The 17,260-nt window shown below is 35.7% G+C and overlaps 2 protein-coding genes across 6 annotated transcripts in view; both read right to left on the bottom strand.

Moving 5' to 3' along the window:
• LOC108254567 (protein maelstrom homolog) overlaps positions 1-4,103 on the bottom strand; it is a 14,388-nt gene extending 10,285 nt beyond the window's left edge. Inside the window, exons 1-2 of the mRNA XM_017449622.2 lie at positions 3,337-4,103; positions 2,932-3,116 (exon numbers count right to left, since the gene is read on the bottom strand). Of these exons, the coding sequence (XP_017305111.1) occupies positions 2,932-3,116; positions 3,337-3,934 (783 nt within the window). The 5' untranslated portion in view covers positions 3,935-4,103. The remainder of the gene's footprint in view (positions 1-2,931; positions 3,117-3,336) is intronic.
• Positions 4,104-11,346: 7,243 nt separating this feature from the next.
• Positions 11,347-17,260, bottom strand: part of LOC103524495 (glutamate-gated chloride channel) — a 59,927-nt gene continuing 54,013 nt past the window's right edge. For 3 of the 5 annotated variants that reach the window (XM_026819894.1, XM_026819893.1, XM_026819895.1), the window contains 3 exons: positions 13,483-13,565; positions 12,989-13,123; positions 11,420-11,634 (listed from right to left, as the gene is read on the bottom strand). In XM_026819894.1, coding sequence (XP_026675695.1) covers positions 11,435-11,634; positions 12,989-13,123; positions 13,483-13,565 — 418 coding nt within the window. In that variant the 3' untranslated portion in view covers positions 11,420-11,434. Of the gene's footprint in view, positions 11,635-12,988; positions 13,124-13,482; positions 13,566-17,260 lie in introns of all 5 variants that reach the window. The other 2 variants (XM_026819892.1, XM_017449621.2) reach the window with 2 other exon arrangements.

Here is a 17,260-nt window from a genome sequence, read left to right as displayed (position 1 = left end):
TTTTTTTTTTTTTTAAAGAGGTTTGACAGAGGGAGCTGTAACTGCTATGGTCTTATCGTCCCGAAATCGAAGAGAGAAGGAAGACAGGATAGGAGAAAGCCAGCCGTTCCGAGAACGAACATTATCCCAGCAGGATAAAATCCGCCCCGGGCGGGAATCGAACCCGCGGCCTAGCGCTTACAAGGCAGACGCACTACCAACTAAGCTAACTAGGCTGGCATCACAATTTGCTACATCCCACAAAATCGTTAGCTTTTTTGTTCAAGGCAATGGCAAAGTTGTATTTTTTCTTCCTCAGATATGAACCTTAAAATATTGAGAACCCCTGCATCTCTGCCTCCCCAAGCTTTAAAAGGGTAAGACGGAAACGAAAGAAGGGACTGGTTTATTAGAAATTTCAATTTACATATATTTTTATTCCAAAACCCACCCTTCCATATAAAAAGGTCTTATAAAAGGTTCTGCAATTCATTTTTTTTTTTGTCCCGTAGGGGTAGAAAAGTCTACCCTTTTTCTAATCGCCAATAGTATTTGTTAATTTTCGCTACCCTAGATTTTTTGTAGCACTACCCCCCGCCTCTAATGAAAGATGTTTTTTTATCCCATTTCCAATGAGGAGGCATACAACCTTCGTAAAAATATCTACTTATAAAAAAATGAGGGAAAAAGCCTTAACCGATTTCAGCGCCATGTTTTTTCTCGAGTTTTCTTTTTATGCTTCGTATTTAAATTTCTTTTCCTCATTTTTTTGCTCCTTTCTCAAAGACAAAAGGTATACAAGCTAACCGTTTTTCACGTTCCCTTAGGTACATAGGATAATTGAAGAATCATCTTAATGCTACGGGAAACTTCAGGTATAACAGTTTTCCAACCTTAAATTACCTATCTAAGAAGCTGAAGGCATATGTACCATATCTACTCATATTTTTTCTTGGGTATTTAAGATTTTTTTTTTTAATTACAGCTTTTTTGAAACAACGATTTTCTGTTATTCCTAACCGTTAAACTGTCAGAAATAGGACGGTGATTTTTTTCTACCTTCTCTTCTTTTTCACATTCCTCATTCTATACCTATAGGAAGAAAAGTAATGTACCTAATCGTGTTATTCGTGTTAAATTTTTCCCTTTCAACTGCTACATTCGTTACATATCAGTGAAATCAGCCTTGTCGTATCATCTTTTCACCTGCCCGACACTCGCTCCTAAATTGTCCTTACGAGGCTGTGTGCCCCCCAAATGTGTACTTTTCCTTATACCTATGTACATTTCCTTAGATATGTATTGTATTCCCTGTACCGTTTTGAGGTCTCGCGGTACTGACGAAAAAAAAAGTAGCATAATAAAAGTACCTAATGGTTCTTAGAAGCGGAGAGAAAGAAAAATTGCACGGGGAAATTGAACAGATTGCTCACTGCTTGCTCTAAAATTCAGTGTTCTGAGAAAAAAAAAAACATCAATTTTTTTCAAGAGGTCTGATAGGGCAACGAAGGTCTTTGTCACGAAATTGATGAGAGGAGAAGGACAGGATAGGAGAAAGTATAGGCCTTCCTGAGAGCAAACCACATCTGTTTAGAATAGTGTGGGCACCGTACCCGCAACCTATTGGGACTTAGAACTTGCAAGGATAGGGTGGCTACCTTGCAAGATAACTAGGCTGGCTTCAAATGTTTAGCAATCAGAAAAATGCCCATGGGAATTCCTTACAAGATAACTAGGTTGGCTTGTCCATCAATCAGAAAAAATGCCCACAGGAAGAATTGTCTTTTCAACCGAAGTAAACGAAGAATGAAGGGAAGTAGGTAGAAGGAAGTGTTAAATAAAGATTAGTTCGGAGAGAGAGAGCACAATTAATATTTATATAAAAAACTTCGAAGCGACTGTGGTCATGTATAAGTCTGGAGATGCAATGAGTAACATAAAAACAAATGTATGCAATGTTGGGTAGAAAAAATACATCGTGTAGGAAAGGTAGGATATTTGCGTTATTGTTCTTGAGATGCTTGAAGCCAGCCGGACATAATTACTGAGACCTGGTTCACTATAATGAAGAATGAGCCGGCCTAGCTAGCTTGTTTGGTAGCGCGTCTGCCTCGTAAGCGCCAAGCCGCGGGTTCGATTTCCCCCCCGGGGGCGGATTTTATCCTGAAGGGATAATGTTCGTTCTCGGAACGGCTGACTTTCTCCTATCCTGTCTTCCTTCTCTCTTCGATTTCGGGACAATAACACCTTAGCAGTTACAGTTCCCTCTGTCAAACCTCTTCAAAAAGAAAAATCAAGAATGATGTCCATTTTTTAACCTTCAACGTACTGATGTGATGGTCCGAATCCGAAATGGTCACTCATTCATGTGGACATCATTTTCCAGGTTATTGAATTATTTGAAGGTTCAATACGGAATCTATGGTATTTTATTGAGAAGATACTGTTTCGGGTTCGAAATCTGAAATCTGAATGAGTGACCAAATCTAATGAGGAAAGAAAATGTTTTACTTATTTAGTGTTTATTAATAACTTGATTTTATAATATAAGATTTTGGTCAGAGTACTTTGATTGAAAACAGGAAAAATATCCACATAACTTAAATTTGGCATACCTATAGGTACTGAGCTCACCTGCCTACCTAAGTATACTATTTTTAGAAATGTGGGGGAAAGGTGATTTCAATTTCAAATTAAAACTAAGCAATAAGTAAGTAGATACTAAACTTATAACTTGGCTTCCAAAAATTTCGATAAAAACAGAGCTCACCTGCCTACCTATACTATTTTTAGAAATGTGGGGGAAAGGTGATTTCAATTTCAAATTAAAACTAAGCAAGTAGATACTAAACTTATAACTTGGCTTCCAAAAATTTCAATAAAAAATAGCATACTCTCAGAGATCTTCAGATTTAGAGTCTAAAGGTAGGAAGATTTTTTTTTTTTACTTACTGGACAAGCAATGCCATCTTGATACATGTAGGGGTCTTTGTCCAAAATGATTTCAGCTATGTCCATGTCAATCATGGTTTTTGGGCCATACAATTTGCCCAATTCAAACAGGAGTTTTTTCAAAGGATATACTTTGAATTCTGATTCCCACTCATCTCCACTGAGTGCAGCTTCAGCAAATGAGGCTGAAAGAAAGGGTGGAAAGGTGAAATTAAACATAGGTAAAAGTGAATTTTTAGTCATGTATATTCCAAATTTACATCTGGTTAGGGTTATAGATAATTTTAATGAACAAAATTGTTGTACTTGGTATGCATCTAACAAATCCTTCTTTAAGTACAACTTAGCTAAAGTTTTTGTCAACTGAAGAGTAATCAGTCTATGTCCTTCTCAACTGTTACTTACCTCCTGTGTGTTTATGATAGTATAAAGTTTTGAGTACACTACATACTCCTGTTATGGATGTATTGCTCATGACATTATCCTCCCTAGTGTACAAAGGAGGGATACTGCCATTAGCTTGTCCTCGGGTAAGAAAATTGATCATTTCTGCATAGACAACATTTAAATCACTTTCTCCTTGCTCGTTGTCCAGAGGAAGACGATGATATCGGTCTCTTCTCTCCTTAGCTTCACTGGCATAACCCATGGGTAGTGTAGGATTTATGAATTTGTTAAACCGTCTAACCAAGCCCTGTTTGATGTTGAATTCAGAGATGGCTAGCTCAGCTGGGTAAAACACTTTCACCTTGTTCAATTCATCATTTCTATCAGACTGCGTAGCCACACAGTGCCAGTTGATGTGAATGCAGTAAAATGATTCCAGTTCCAAGTTATTGAGTTCATGTAAGTAGCTGATGCTTTGCTCAATGATCTTCATCTGCTTGTCATGCTTGGTGTGCTCCTCCTGTGCTCTGGATACTAGCTGAGACACCGGGATTTCAGTGGCAGTATACCGTTCCTCGTTTTCCATCTTCTTGAACTTGGTCTTCCTCTTGGTCATTTTTGCAACGGGCGAAACACAAATGAGACAAAGTACTTTTTAAAACACAAATCTAATGATTAACTTTAAACAAATGTTTAAAATCACTTGAGTTATCACAGAAACGTAAAAAGAAAAGTTTCAGGTAAAATCAATGTGTTTTTTCTTTTCAGCTTTTCACGGCTTTTGATAAAATTTGAAAATAAACAAAACAATGCAATGTAGGTAAAATCAATGTGTTTTTTCTTTTCAGCTTTTCACGGCTTTTGATAAAATTTGAAAATAAACAAAACAATGCAATGTCAATGTTGCAATGTTCATTGTTGACAGATTTGGCAGCAGTCATAGGAATTACCGCACACTTTTGAATTACCGTACGCTCTCGCTGGATCGTACAGCGTGCAGTCGTGCTGCAACGCCAAAAAGGGAGTAGGTACCTACTGTAGGTATCTTTGGAGTGGTGGTCTTAGAAGACAGATTGAATAATACATTTATTTACTATTGCCGTCAAGTGGTAAGTACTGTAAGTAGTGGAGGTGAAAAAAAAGTAGGAAGGAAGGTAAACTGTGCTTCCCTAGCTTCAATGAAGAACCCAGCCACTGCATTTTCCAATACAAACTTTAGTTCCATGAATGAAGCCCGTCTACAACTAGGGAGGTGCCCCAAAATGTAGACGTCTACTTACCCCTTTTGAATTACCGTACGCTCTCGCTGGATCGTACAGCGTGCAGTCGTGCTGCAACGCCAAAAAGGGAGTAGGTACCTATTGTAGGTACCTATCTTTGGAGTTTATAGCTTCGTATAATAGGTAATTTATCCAGCAGACAATTTATTTTAGCTAGCTTATTCCGGTTTTTCGTACCTACTAGCAGTTTCGTGAACTGTAGAACTCACTCAGAAAAAGGGCCGATGCCGTTATATTTATGTCCCATCCTATTAATATCTATAAGTATCTACGGCCTACCTACATAATAATAGATCTGAATGAGATAGTAACTGAACTCTCGCTTGAACAGGAGGTCCACCTTGAGACAACTGTAAGCCCCTGTCAATAGTAAATATGGTTATGGTTGTTAGCTACAACTGTAAGCCCCTGTCAATAGTAAATAGGTATGGCTGTTAGCTAACTGCACTTTGGGCATCAGGATCCTAAAATTTTATTGCTCAGATTTAATGGCGAGTTTTTGCAACCAAAATTAGCGTCCCGTTAACTGAACTCTTTAACGTTATTTGACGAAAACTCGTTTATATTGTGAATGAACGAGTTTTTGGTATACCCGTCACTTCGCGTCGGCTAGGAATATTTTTTTTATTATATCAAAATTGAAAAAAAAAAAAAAAAAAAAAACTATTCGTGAGTTGTGATGGAACAAACAGCACTTAAGTACAAACTAAATGTAAAATTCTTAAAGATTTTCCTTTCAGAGACTAGGGCCCTTGTCTGGTGTAGTAATGTTGTGACTGGAATACAGATCAATCAAACAGTACTAAAATGCATAGGTACTCGATAATTTAATTTTATTCAGAGGACCAAAAACTTTGTTACTGATGGCTCATACCGGGCTACATTCTTTGGATCTAGATCGGAGTACAATCCAATATTTTATGAGGTTCAGTATTCTGAAAAAATAAATATATGAAAACATTAGTAATAATGAAATAATAATTATATGGGGACTTAATTTTTTCCTGGGTTAGAAAGTACGTAGGATATTTTCAATTTGATATTATGTAGCTACTATAACACTACTTATGTATCTTGCGAGAAACGAGGAAAAATCAAGGACTATCAAGGTCGAGAGAAAAAAAAGTAAAATAATAATTAAAAAAAACTGCCGATATTGAAATTTTGATATTTCTGTTACATGTTCATAAAATAATAATGATGCCCTTTTCAAGGCAGTTGGCAAAAAAAAAAAAAACAAAAAAAAAAAAAAAAAAAAAAAAAAAAAAAAAAAAATGGGTACCTACCTACTAATAAAAACAAATATCGATGTTTTTAAACAAATCAAAAGAAACTTTAATCAGATTTAGAATTGAAATATAAAAATAATTAAATCCAACGTAAACGTAAGTTTGACAGTAAAGTGGGATACATGAGTCATTTCTCATTATGAAAAAAGCAAAACGAAGGCACTCAAATGGACTTCCTCGATCCAGACTTGAAAAATTCATTTCGCAAATGGGAATCAAACTGCTGCCCATTCGTCCGCTTTTTGCCTTAGCTAAGTTGCCAACAAAGAAAAAAATCAATAGGTAATATTAATTTGTTACTTACCATCACAGTATTCAGTCAATATTCAGACAAACCTATAATATTAACAACGCCTTAAGTCTAAAATTAAAACACCCTTAGAACCCATGTGAAGAAGCTGTTGTTTCTTTTCACTTTCCATCACATTAAATTTAATGTAATGAGAAAAGTATTGCAATTTCAACTGGATTTTGAAAGCCTCAAAAATGTACAAATAAGGTTCTTGCAACAAGGAATATTTCATAACAAAGAAAATAAATGATATCATTCTAGAGTAGATACCTATCTACATCACAGACAGTAAAAAAATAGTTCCATGATAGTTAATATACAGCTTTTAGGTCAATTAAATAAATATAGGCACCAGGGGCCTATTCAGGATTTATACACTTTTCCCGGAATGAAATTCCATGACTTTTCCAGAAAATTTCCATGAGTTTTACAGAAAATTAGGGGGTGGAAATACTTAAAAATCAGCAAGATTACCCCTTCATTTAAATAAAATATGCAATATGCAGAACGTCAAGGAATATGAGGGGGAATATTTAATTTGATCATTTTTAATTTTTGACTGGGTGGCAAATTCCATGACTTTTCTAGGTTTTCTTTAAATTTTCACGATTTTCCATGACTTTTTGGCCGATTTTCAGATTCCATGACTTTTCCAGGTTTTTCCAGTTTTTCCAAGTCGCATATAAACCCTGCTATTTCACAAAACAATTCTGACGTCATATTCCACATTTCACAAACAAAAATAATGATGTTCAACTTTTCCTGCTGGTTGCAAAACATATCAGAACAGCAACAATTTCGCTAGGTCTGATTTAAAAATTTCCCCTGAATATTCAGTTTATTGTTGAAGAGAGCTCAATGCAGTAAAGGTAATAGAGGTTGTCCCTCCCTTCTGATGACCATACGAGGATTATTTTGGATTTCTCTTTTGATTCTGATTTTTCTTGGGCTTGTCAGTATTTTGACTGGAAATTCTCATTCCTCCCAGGGGCGGGAAATTATCCTGAAGACAAAAGCAGAAAAAAATCAATATTATTAAAAATTAAATGATACAGAATATTAAGGGAGAATGGCCTAATGGTCAAGTTCCCAGACATTTGAAAACAACATGATAATACATACCTACACTATTAAGAATCACAAACAAGTGGTAAAAATGATATGAGATTATGATGGTTTTTCAAAATTGTTGTGCATGGAAATGGGAATTTGCCATAATTGTATTTTGTACTTAAAACACTAAAGGATCTTAAAGTTAAGAAATCTTAAAGCAGTTGTGCACCAAAATATTAAATATCAACATACATACTGTGTTTACTCAGTTTACTCTAAAAATACCTCAAGGATTCTAATTATAATATAGTAGATCCCTGACTTAATTGTACAAAAAAAGGAACATACTGTTGCAGAATTTTGGCCACTCCCCCCGGGCGAAGATGGGCTATAATCATTGCCAGGGGCTTGATACACCAGTAGAGGAGGGTAACTTTTAAAAAATAGGTTCCTGTTCCTACATACCCAGTTAACTATAGGTAATCTATACCTACTTACTTACTATCTAGGTAGGAAGAATCACAAACAAGTGGTAAAAATGATATGAGATTATGATGGTTTTTCAAAATTGTTGTGCATGGAAATGGGAATTTGCCATAATTAAGTATGTATTTTGTACTTAAAACACTAAAGAATCTTAAAGTTGAGAAATCTTAGAGCAGTTGTGCACCAAAATATTAAATATCAACATACATACTGTGTTTACTCAGTTTACTCTAAAATACCTCAAGGATTCCAATTATAATATAGTAGATCCCTGACTTAATTGTACAAAAAAGGAACATACTGTTGCAGAATTTTGGCCACTCCCCCCAGGCGAAGATGGGCTATAACCATTGCCAGGGGATTGATACACCAGTGGTTTAGCCCAAGCACTTCCTGCTGACATGCAATTTTTTTCCCCTCCACAGGGAAAATAACAGATAGAGGTACCTACCTATTTTTTATTTATTTACATATTTTATAAACAAGCTATGTACATGAAAACATGACGAAGTATATTGTAAAATTGTAGTCAGAGATGTATGTATCACTGTGAACTTGAACCACACAGTAGGTACACACTGAATTGGAAACTTACCTACAACTTGGTGACGAGAAACATTAAATAATTAATGGATCGATACATAATATTAATAAGTCCTGCTGATACATTAGATGCAGGGGTTGGGGCCTGGTGTTGAGGTGAGTGAACAAATGTCATTTGATCAGAGGCAGAATTGGTGTCTTTTCCCTTCATGGCAGGGTAGAGTTTCTCATGTTCTATTGTGTTTGGTTGGCTGGGTGTGGAAGACTGAAACAGTTGGTTTACATTGAGGACTTTTCTTCAACACATACAAGACCTGTGATTTTGTTGATCATTTCTAGCTGGGACCGATACACCAGTGGTTTAGCCCAAGCACTTCCTGCTGATACATTAGATGCAGGGGTTGGGGCCTGGTGTTGAGGTGAGTGAACAAATGTAATTTGATCAGAGGCAGAATTGGTGTCTTTTCCCTTCATGGCAGGGTAGAGTTTCTCATGTTCTGTTGTGTTTGGTTGGCTGGGTGTGGAAGACTGAAACAGTTGGTTCACATTGAGGACTTTTCTTCAACACATACAAGACCTGTGATTTTGTTGATCATTTCTAGCTGGGACTTTTTCTGAAGAGGACATATTAAACTGAATTCTTCCCTCCTGCCACTGTTGTGCAACTGGTCCAATGTGTACAGAAACATTTGTACAGCTGATGATCCAACTAGTTGTGTATGATGTGTCAAGGCCAAATTTTTAGCAAAATTTTTTATTCCAATTTCATTGCTACTTTTTACCTCAAGATGGCCTTTTTTAGGTTTATGGAGCATTTGAAAAAAACTAGTTTTATAGTTTTTTTTTCAACTTTAAAACACATTTAAATGGAGGTACCTTGGATTTTGCACTTGAATTTGAGAAGCATTCAGGAGTTATCTTGGATAAAAACTTTCATTGGGAAGGTCACGCTTGGATATTTCGCGTTTTTGGACGAGTTTTCAAACAGATTATAAATTAGACTTTAGAAAAGTGCTAACCAATGACAGAAATACCACAAGAAGGTAGGTATAGATAAGTTTTGAATACCTAATAGTCATACATTCATACCTACTTTCCGTACGGTAGGTACCTATCTAGGTACCTTTTTTACGTTTTTTTTTTCGTCGATCTACAAATATCTAAAAAACTGATGGCTATGTTTTGAACAAGTTAGGGGGGGAATATAAAAAGACATTTTTGAGAGTGATAGGTAAGACTGTTTGATCAATTTCTCCATAACTTGAATTGGTTTCAAGTTTCGCAAAGATTGTCGTTTTCTACTTGACCTACAAGTACCTATAACAAAAAGTGGCAGTGAAATCGAAGATGACTTTTGTATTAAACACTTGAAGTTTGTATTTTGAAGCGAAGTAGGTGGATTTTGACGTAAAAAATTAATAAATCATACCTAGCTAATAAATAAAGAGATACATTTGCGAGTAGAGTACCTTCAAGTACCTGTACTTGCGTATATAATAATTCCTACCTAGAGGATTGAGGATTATTTTTGCTTGTTCCTAATTTTCTACTAGATTACGCAACATATTTGTCTGACTGTATGGTTAAAAGGTAGACTCTGCCTACAAGTACCTATAACAAAAAGTGGCAGTGAAATCGAAGATGACTTTTGTATTAAACACTTGAAGTTTGTATTTTGAAGCGAAGTACGTGGATTTTGACGTAAAAAATTAATAAATCATACCTAGCTAATATAAATAAAGAGATACATTTGCGAGTAGAGTACCTTCAAGTACCTGTACTTGCGTATATATTATATAATAATTCCTACCTAGAGGATTGAGGATTATTTTTGCTTGCTCCTAATTTTCTACTAGATTACACAACATATTTGTCTGACTGTATGGTTAAAAGGTAGACTCTAGACTGTACGGTCTATGGGTTAAAAACAAAAACATTCCCAGAAGCTACCTACCTAGGTATATATGTAAATATAAGTGTACACTGCCTAAATAACATGGTAAATATAGGTACATCTAATCTTAGCATGGATTTTTTTTTATTATATATAAACTGCTATACCTAAACAGTGCTGCAAAGCTAGACTGACGTAAGAATGCGTCCTTCAAGGTAATAATAATAATAACGTCTGGCTGAGGGACGTTAAACAGGGAGTAGACCAGCTTGGTCTGGCTGGGGGACTATAAACACTGAGTATACCAGCCTGAATTTCCCTTGCTAAAGAAATAGCAAAGGTTGAGTGCGAAAGGCATCCACTCGTAAAATTTTGTAGCCAAAACCAAATGTCAGCCCAAAAGCGATCACCTTAGGGCTGATTGAGGGCTGACGAAAATGCCGACCCCGTCTGTACACGGGAAAAGGCGAAGAAATGTCAGCCCAAAAGCGATCACCTTAGGGCTGATTGAGGGCTGACGAAAATGCCGACCCCGTCTGTACACGGGAAAAGGCGAAGAAAAAAGAAGAAGAAGAAGAAGAAGAATAATAATAGTGCTTATTTATACTGCTCGCATAGGACTGAAAAGTCCCTTTACTCCAGCATTAGGCTACTATCTACTATTATTGTGGTCAAATTCTCAAATTATATTGAGGATAAAATTCCATACCTCGGCTGGGTTGAACCCACGCCCTCCTGTTTACCAGGCGAGCGCCTTGACCATAGCTCACTCTCTTTACATACAGTTTTCGTCAAATAACGTTGAAGAATTCAATTACCGGTTGCAAAACCTCTCTACTATCTTACCTACATAGCTCACTCTCTTTACATACAGTTTTCGTCAAATAACGTTGAAGAATTCAATTACCGGTTGCAAAACCTCTCTACTATCTTACCTTATATTGTGGGAGAAACACATCATTTTGTCTCTTGATTCTTTCCACCATGATGATTTTCCCAGTCGTTTCGTGAGATTTTCAAAAGGGAAGCTATAAAGTCTTATAGTATACCTATAGATGTGCTGGTGGTCTTAGAAGACAGATTGAATAATAAATTTATTTACTATTGCCGTCAAGTGGTAAGTACTGTAAGTAGTGGAGGTGAAAAAAAGTAGGAAGGAAGGTAGACTGTGCTTCCCTAGCTTCAATGAAGAATACAGCCACTGCATTTTCCAATACAAACTTTAGTTCCATGAATGAAGCCCGTCTACACCTAGGGAGGTGCCCCAAAATGTAGACGCCTACTTACCAGAAGTTTGTGTGGCCATAGTGAGCAGGGTAGTGACGCCGAGTGAAACTCTGGCTGGGACGGCACTTTGATCTAACCAGAACGACACCCACGACACAATGACTAACATGCAGCAGGGGATGTAGATCTGAATGAGATAGTAACTGAACTCTCGCTTGAACAGGAGGTCCACCTTGAGACAACTGTAAGCCCCTGTCAATAGTAAATATGGGTGTTAGCTAACGGCACTTTGGGCCTCAGGATCCTAAAATTTTATTGCTCAGATTTAATGGCGAGTTTTTGCAACCAAAATTAGCGTCCCGTTAACTGAACTCTTTTACGTTATTTGACGAAAACTCGTTTATATTGCGAATGAACGAGTTTTCGTCGAATAATGCCAAAGAGTTCAGTTAACGGGACCCTAATTTTGGTTGCAAAAACTCGCTAGTACTCCTATTGATCCGACGTTATATTTGCTCCTCTAAAATGTCGAAGGAAAAGAAGAACATGTATTTTTCCCCTTAGATTTTGAAATCGGATGCACCTGGAGCCTGTTTATGAAAGCTACGTCACATTTACCTACTTATCATTTAATTTATTGATATTATGCGCATAATATTTCCTTTTTTTTTAATGACTGTCTCTTCTGCTTTTGAACGAGATTCATACTCGTAGTTTATTATTATCTCTTTCTTTATTGCTTTCTAGCTCTCTACTAGTTTTGCTCTAGATGCAGACAGTAGATAAATAGGTTTAAATAAATTAGACAGTGCGTCTCCTTTTTATTATATTTATGTGTGGATTTATGGTCTCAGAACTAAGTATTACTTACATATAACCAATCAATGGAGCTATTACCCCAGAATACTAAAGCCTTACTTGGTTTACTAGTACAAATAGTCGTGAACGAGTTTTCGTCAAATAATGCCAAAGAGTTCAGTTAACGGGACGCTAATTTTGGTTGCAAAAACTCGCTAATGAGCATCCTATTGATCCGATGTGCTGTTGCTCCTCTAAAATGTCGAAGGAAAAGAAGTAGTACATATATTTTCCCCCCTTAGATTTTGAAATCGGATGCACCTGGAGCCTGTTTATGAAAGCTACGTCACATTTACCTACTTATCATTTAATTTATTGATATTATGCGCATAATATTTCCTTTTTTTATGACTGTCTCTCCTTATTTTGAACTAGTTTATCCCTATTTTACTGTCTCTTTTACTTTATTGCTTTCTACTATAGTTTCGTTCTAGATACAGACAGTAGATAAGTTAAATAGATTAGACGATGGGTCTCCTTTCTATGTTTATTTATTTATGTATACAACACATATTAATATTTAAATGCAAAGTCGTAAAGGGCTGGATGTCATTGTCTCCTTGCTTTTTGAGTTTATGGTCTGAGCACAAACTATTCTAACCAATTAATGGACCTTCTGCAGAATACTAAACCTATACCCTGTACCGACTTATTTAATAAAATTATTAATTTTATTTTAATTTACTATGGTACCTACTTATTGATTTACAACATAATTAGTACAAATTTAATAGTCATATCTGTGTACCTGTATTGGTTTTACTATTACAATAGTCTGTGTAGAACTTCTCCAGAGTGAATCGCGGCAGATGCAAGTTCTTCACAACCTGTACGGGATCACCTTCCTTCCATAGGAAGATGAGGTCGTCCGTTGTCCAGCCGTCTGGAAAACACGAACACAATATTGGGTGAATAAATCTTTTCTTAAGGTGTCTAATAAATATCAAAATAAAAAAAACTCAATCTTCTTAAGGTGTGTCCACCTGTCCACACATAGTCGACGGCCGACAAACGATGTGAATCGACGACCGGTCGACTAGGTTTGGACACACCTTTGTATGCATGATAAAGGCATATTAACAGAGCTTAAGGGGGGTCCCTGGGAGACATTAGGGGCCCCAAATGCCCAAAAATTTGGAGCGTTTAAAGGCAGCATTAAAAATAGATGTTGTTGGTTGTTACCCTTTGTTGTTTTATTTTAGGTTGATAGTGGATGAAGAATAAATGGTGAAAGTTACTTACAACTGGCCATTTTCAGCGAACAACTCTGTCGATCCAAAGGATACAACTTTAAATTCATGGGACATGATAACGTGAGAGAAATTCTGGAAAACAAAGGAAAGAGAACCAGTATTAGATGATACATTCAGTTCATTATGGGCATTACATTATTTATTCTAAGAAGAAAAGGATGAAGAGGAAGCTTTCCCGACAGACCAAAAATAAAATCATGGGTAGAAATTTACCGCTTTCCCGAAATTGAGCACCGGGGAAAGTGAAGTGTCAAAATGTGTCCTTTGTTTGGCAAAGGAAAAATTCAATAATGAAAAAAAGTGATTACGTGCTCTCCACTTTTCTGCGTCTTTCCGTGTTTTCTTCATTCTCACACCCCTACTTTCTTACGTTCCTATCGTTCCCTTTTCAAATGTTTTACTAGGAACCTATTAGAGCAAAATTCCTTTTTGTGACCACGTTCCGTTTGAAAAGGAAGGAAGGCATGAATAACAGTGAAATACCAAAAGGAATTTTTTTCGCAAAGGAAAGGAAATGAAAAGCTGTAGGCAAAGGAAAATAAATAGAAATGAGTAGGTTGTATGGTTCGTTTCTGTTACTTTGTTTATTTCATACGGAAATAAAAAGAAAATTTCCGAGAAATCAAAACCAACATTTAAAAGCCCTTTTCATACGGAAATAAAAAGAAAATTTCCGAGAAATCAAAACCAACATTTAAAAGCCCTATCTTGCTATTTCCCCTTTATCCCAGCTTCTCCCTTCTCGCTATTAAGCTGAATTCCACATTCCTTTAGGAGTGAGCTCATTCCTAAAGGTCTCTCTACATAGCTCACAGTTCAAAGGGATCTAAATTTAATTTGAAAATTCCTAAATTGTACCGTGGGTATGGGTTGGGTTTATGTACATATTATGTAATACGCCGTTGGTGTAGATAGGGTATGGGTAAGCTAGATATACCTACGAGTATAGAGCCCCTAATATTACATACTTAGGGCCTTCCTGAGCCCTAGGTCCATAATGTTTAATGTAATCTCCTCTTCGCTTTCCCGGCATTTTATATTGAGTAAATTACGATATTTATTACAAATTGAAGAGGAGTGGAGAACGATAGGTACCTACTACCTACATATCTACCGGTTAAAGGTACTTTAAGAACTATACCCACTTTCCTTGACAAAAGCTACTGACTCAGAATAGGATCATAATATTCCGAAAGTTCTGTTCTTCCAAACGTTTCATGAGAATAAAGATACAATTTTTATGAGAGCCGTGTAACTAGAGTGAGTATGCAATGTGCAACAAAACAAATATTAGTGGAGATGTCACTTTCACGTACACAGTTTACAAAGCTCCTCTATTCCATCCTAGTAATAGTTAGTCCAACTCGCCACTACTTGGGTACTCTAGCCTAGATTTAAGTTTCCCTTTTCTCCATTTTTCAAAGTCCGACACTGATTGAACCGATTCTGTTTCTAACGCGCAAAAAGAACTTCTTTGTGTGCTTGCATATGAAAGTTTTCATTGAACATTGACAATAAAATAATGTGTATACGAAAATTGAATGTAGTGGAGATGAAAAGTTTGTATTGAACTTTTCAACATAACATATCCCGTGGCAGAAAAGTCAAATGTCGATTGTGTGCAACTATACCTAGTAGGAGATGAAAAGTTTGTATTGAACTTTTCAACATAACATATCCCGTGGCAGAAAAGTCAAATGTCGATTGTGTGCAACTATACCTAGTACTCGTATTTACAACTTTGATAACTACGTTTTGATAACATATTCATGTGCTTTTCAAATTCTGTGGAACACTGCTAATGACATTACCGACTTCATGAAAATAAATGAACTTTTGACTAGGTAACACAAAAATGGGTAGAGCTGGATTTTTTTTTCTTTGATAACATATTCATGTGCTTTTCAAATTCTGTGGAACACTGCTAATGACATTACCGACTTCATGAAAATAAATGAACTTTTGACTAACACAAAAATGGGTAGAGCTGGATTTTTTTTTCTTTTTTTTTCTCTCAAGAAGAAAAAGTCATGTTTTATCTTTGAAGGTGAATATAAGGTCAGATATTTTTTATCTTTCTTAATTTAGTGGAAAGATGAACCTAAAAAAGCTAGAAACAAATTTCATGAAAAATCTAAAAGAGTTTAAAACATTTAAATAAATATAGGTTTCCCAAATTTCCACCAATTCTAGCATTTCAAAATCAAGGATTTTAAGTAGGTAGGTATGTAAATGTAAGTACCTGTCTATGTATAAAATATCGAGTGACTTACCTTTCATTTTCCAAACAGAAAAAAAAAGAAATCAAACAAGAAAAGCGAAACACACACAAACACAAGACAATACATAATAATAAACATTTTAGATTTACATTGAAGTAATAAATTTTAAATTTGGAAAATTGTGAACCTTTTGTACAACACATTGGAAAATGGAACACAGTTACCTACATGAGGCAAATTGATATCAGACAATCATTTTACTGAGAAAAAAAAGAAAAAAAAAAAAAACAATATCTGTACATGAAAAAGCTCTTGTTTTAAGATGAAAGGAAGGTTTTATTGCTAAAATCTGAAAATAGTAAAGACACATATGAAAAATGGGTACTCAGTGACTTTTTCTCAGTACCTAATTGAGTTCTTCAAGCCACTGAAGTTATGGCAGAGATTTAATTCAAGAGCTAATTTTTTATTCCAATTTCATTGCTACTTTTTACCTCAAGATGGCCTTTTTTAGGTTTATGGAGCATTTGAAAAAAACTAGTTTTATACTTTTTTTTTTCAACTTTAAAACACATTTAAATGGAGGTACCTTGGATTTTGCACTTGAATTTGAATGCCACTGTTGTGCAACTGGTCCAATGTGTACAGAAACATTTGTACAGCTGATGATCCAACTAGTTGTGTATGATGTGTCAAGGCCAAGTTTTTAGCAAAATTTTCTATTCCAATTTCATTGCTACTTTTTACCTCAAGATGGCCTTTTTTAGGTTTATTGAGCATTGGGAAAAAACTAGTTTTATACTTTTTTTTTCAACTTTAAAACACATTTAAATGTAGGTACCTTGGATTTTGCACTTGAATTTGAGGTTGATTCTATTGGAGGGATTATTAGCTTTTCCTTTTTGAAGGCTTCACTAATGCACACTTCTCTGATCACCATGGGCCATCTGGATACCATGGAAAGACTGCAGTTTTGGATTGAGTCTAGTTCTGTATGGAGCTGTAACATAGAAAACAATTGATTAATTTCTTAGCATTGTTATTATTCCTAGACTATTCAAAAGGTCAGAGTACGAAAGACTGCAGTTTTGGATTGAGTCTAGTTCTGTATGGAGCTGTAACATAGAAAACAATTGATTAATTTCTTAGCATTGTTATTATTTCTAGACTATTCAAAAGGTCAGAGTACTTTGATTGAAAATAGGAAAAATATCCACATAACTTAAATTTGGCATACCTATAGGTACTGAGCTCACCGTTTGGGCATCAGGATCCTAAAATTTTATTGCTCAGATTTAATGGCGAGTTTTTGCAACCAAAATTAGCGTCCCGTTAACTGAACTCTTGAACGTTATTTGACGAAAACTCGTTTATATTGTGAATTCGTCAAATAATGCCAAAGAGTTCAGTTAACGGGACGCTAATTTTGGTTGCAAAAACTCGCTAATGAGCATCCTATTGATCCGATGTGCTGTTGCTCCTCTAAAATGTCGAAGGAAAAGAAGTATTACATATATTTTCCCCCCTTAGATTTTGAAATCGGAT

This window comes from Diaphorina citri, unplaced genomic scaffold (assembly GCF_000475195.1).
Source record: "Diaphorina citri unplaced genomic scaffold, Diaci psyllid genome assembly version 1.1 scaffold101, whole genome shotgun sequence".
NCBI lineage: Eukaryota > Metazoa > Arthropoda > Insecta > Hemiptera > Psyllidae > Diaphorina > Diaphorina citri.
This window is presented reverse-complemented; position numbering and strand designations above follow the sequence as displayed.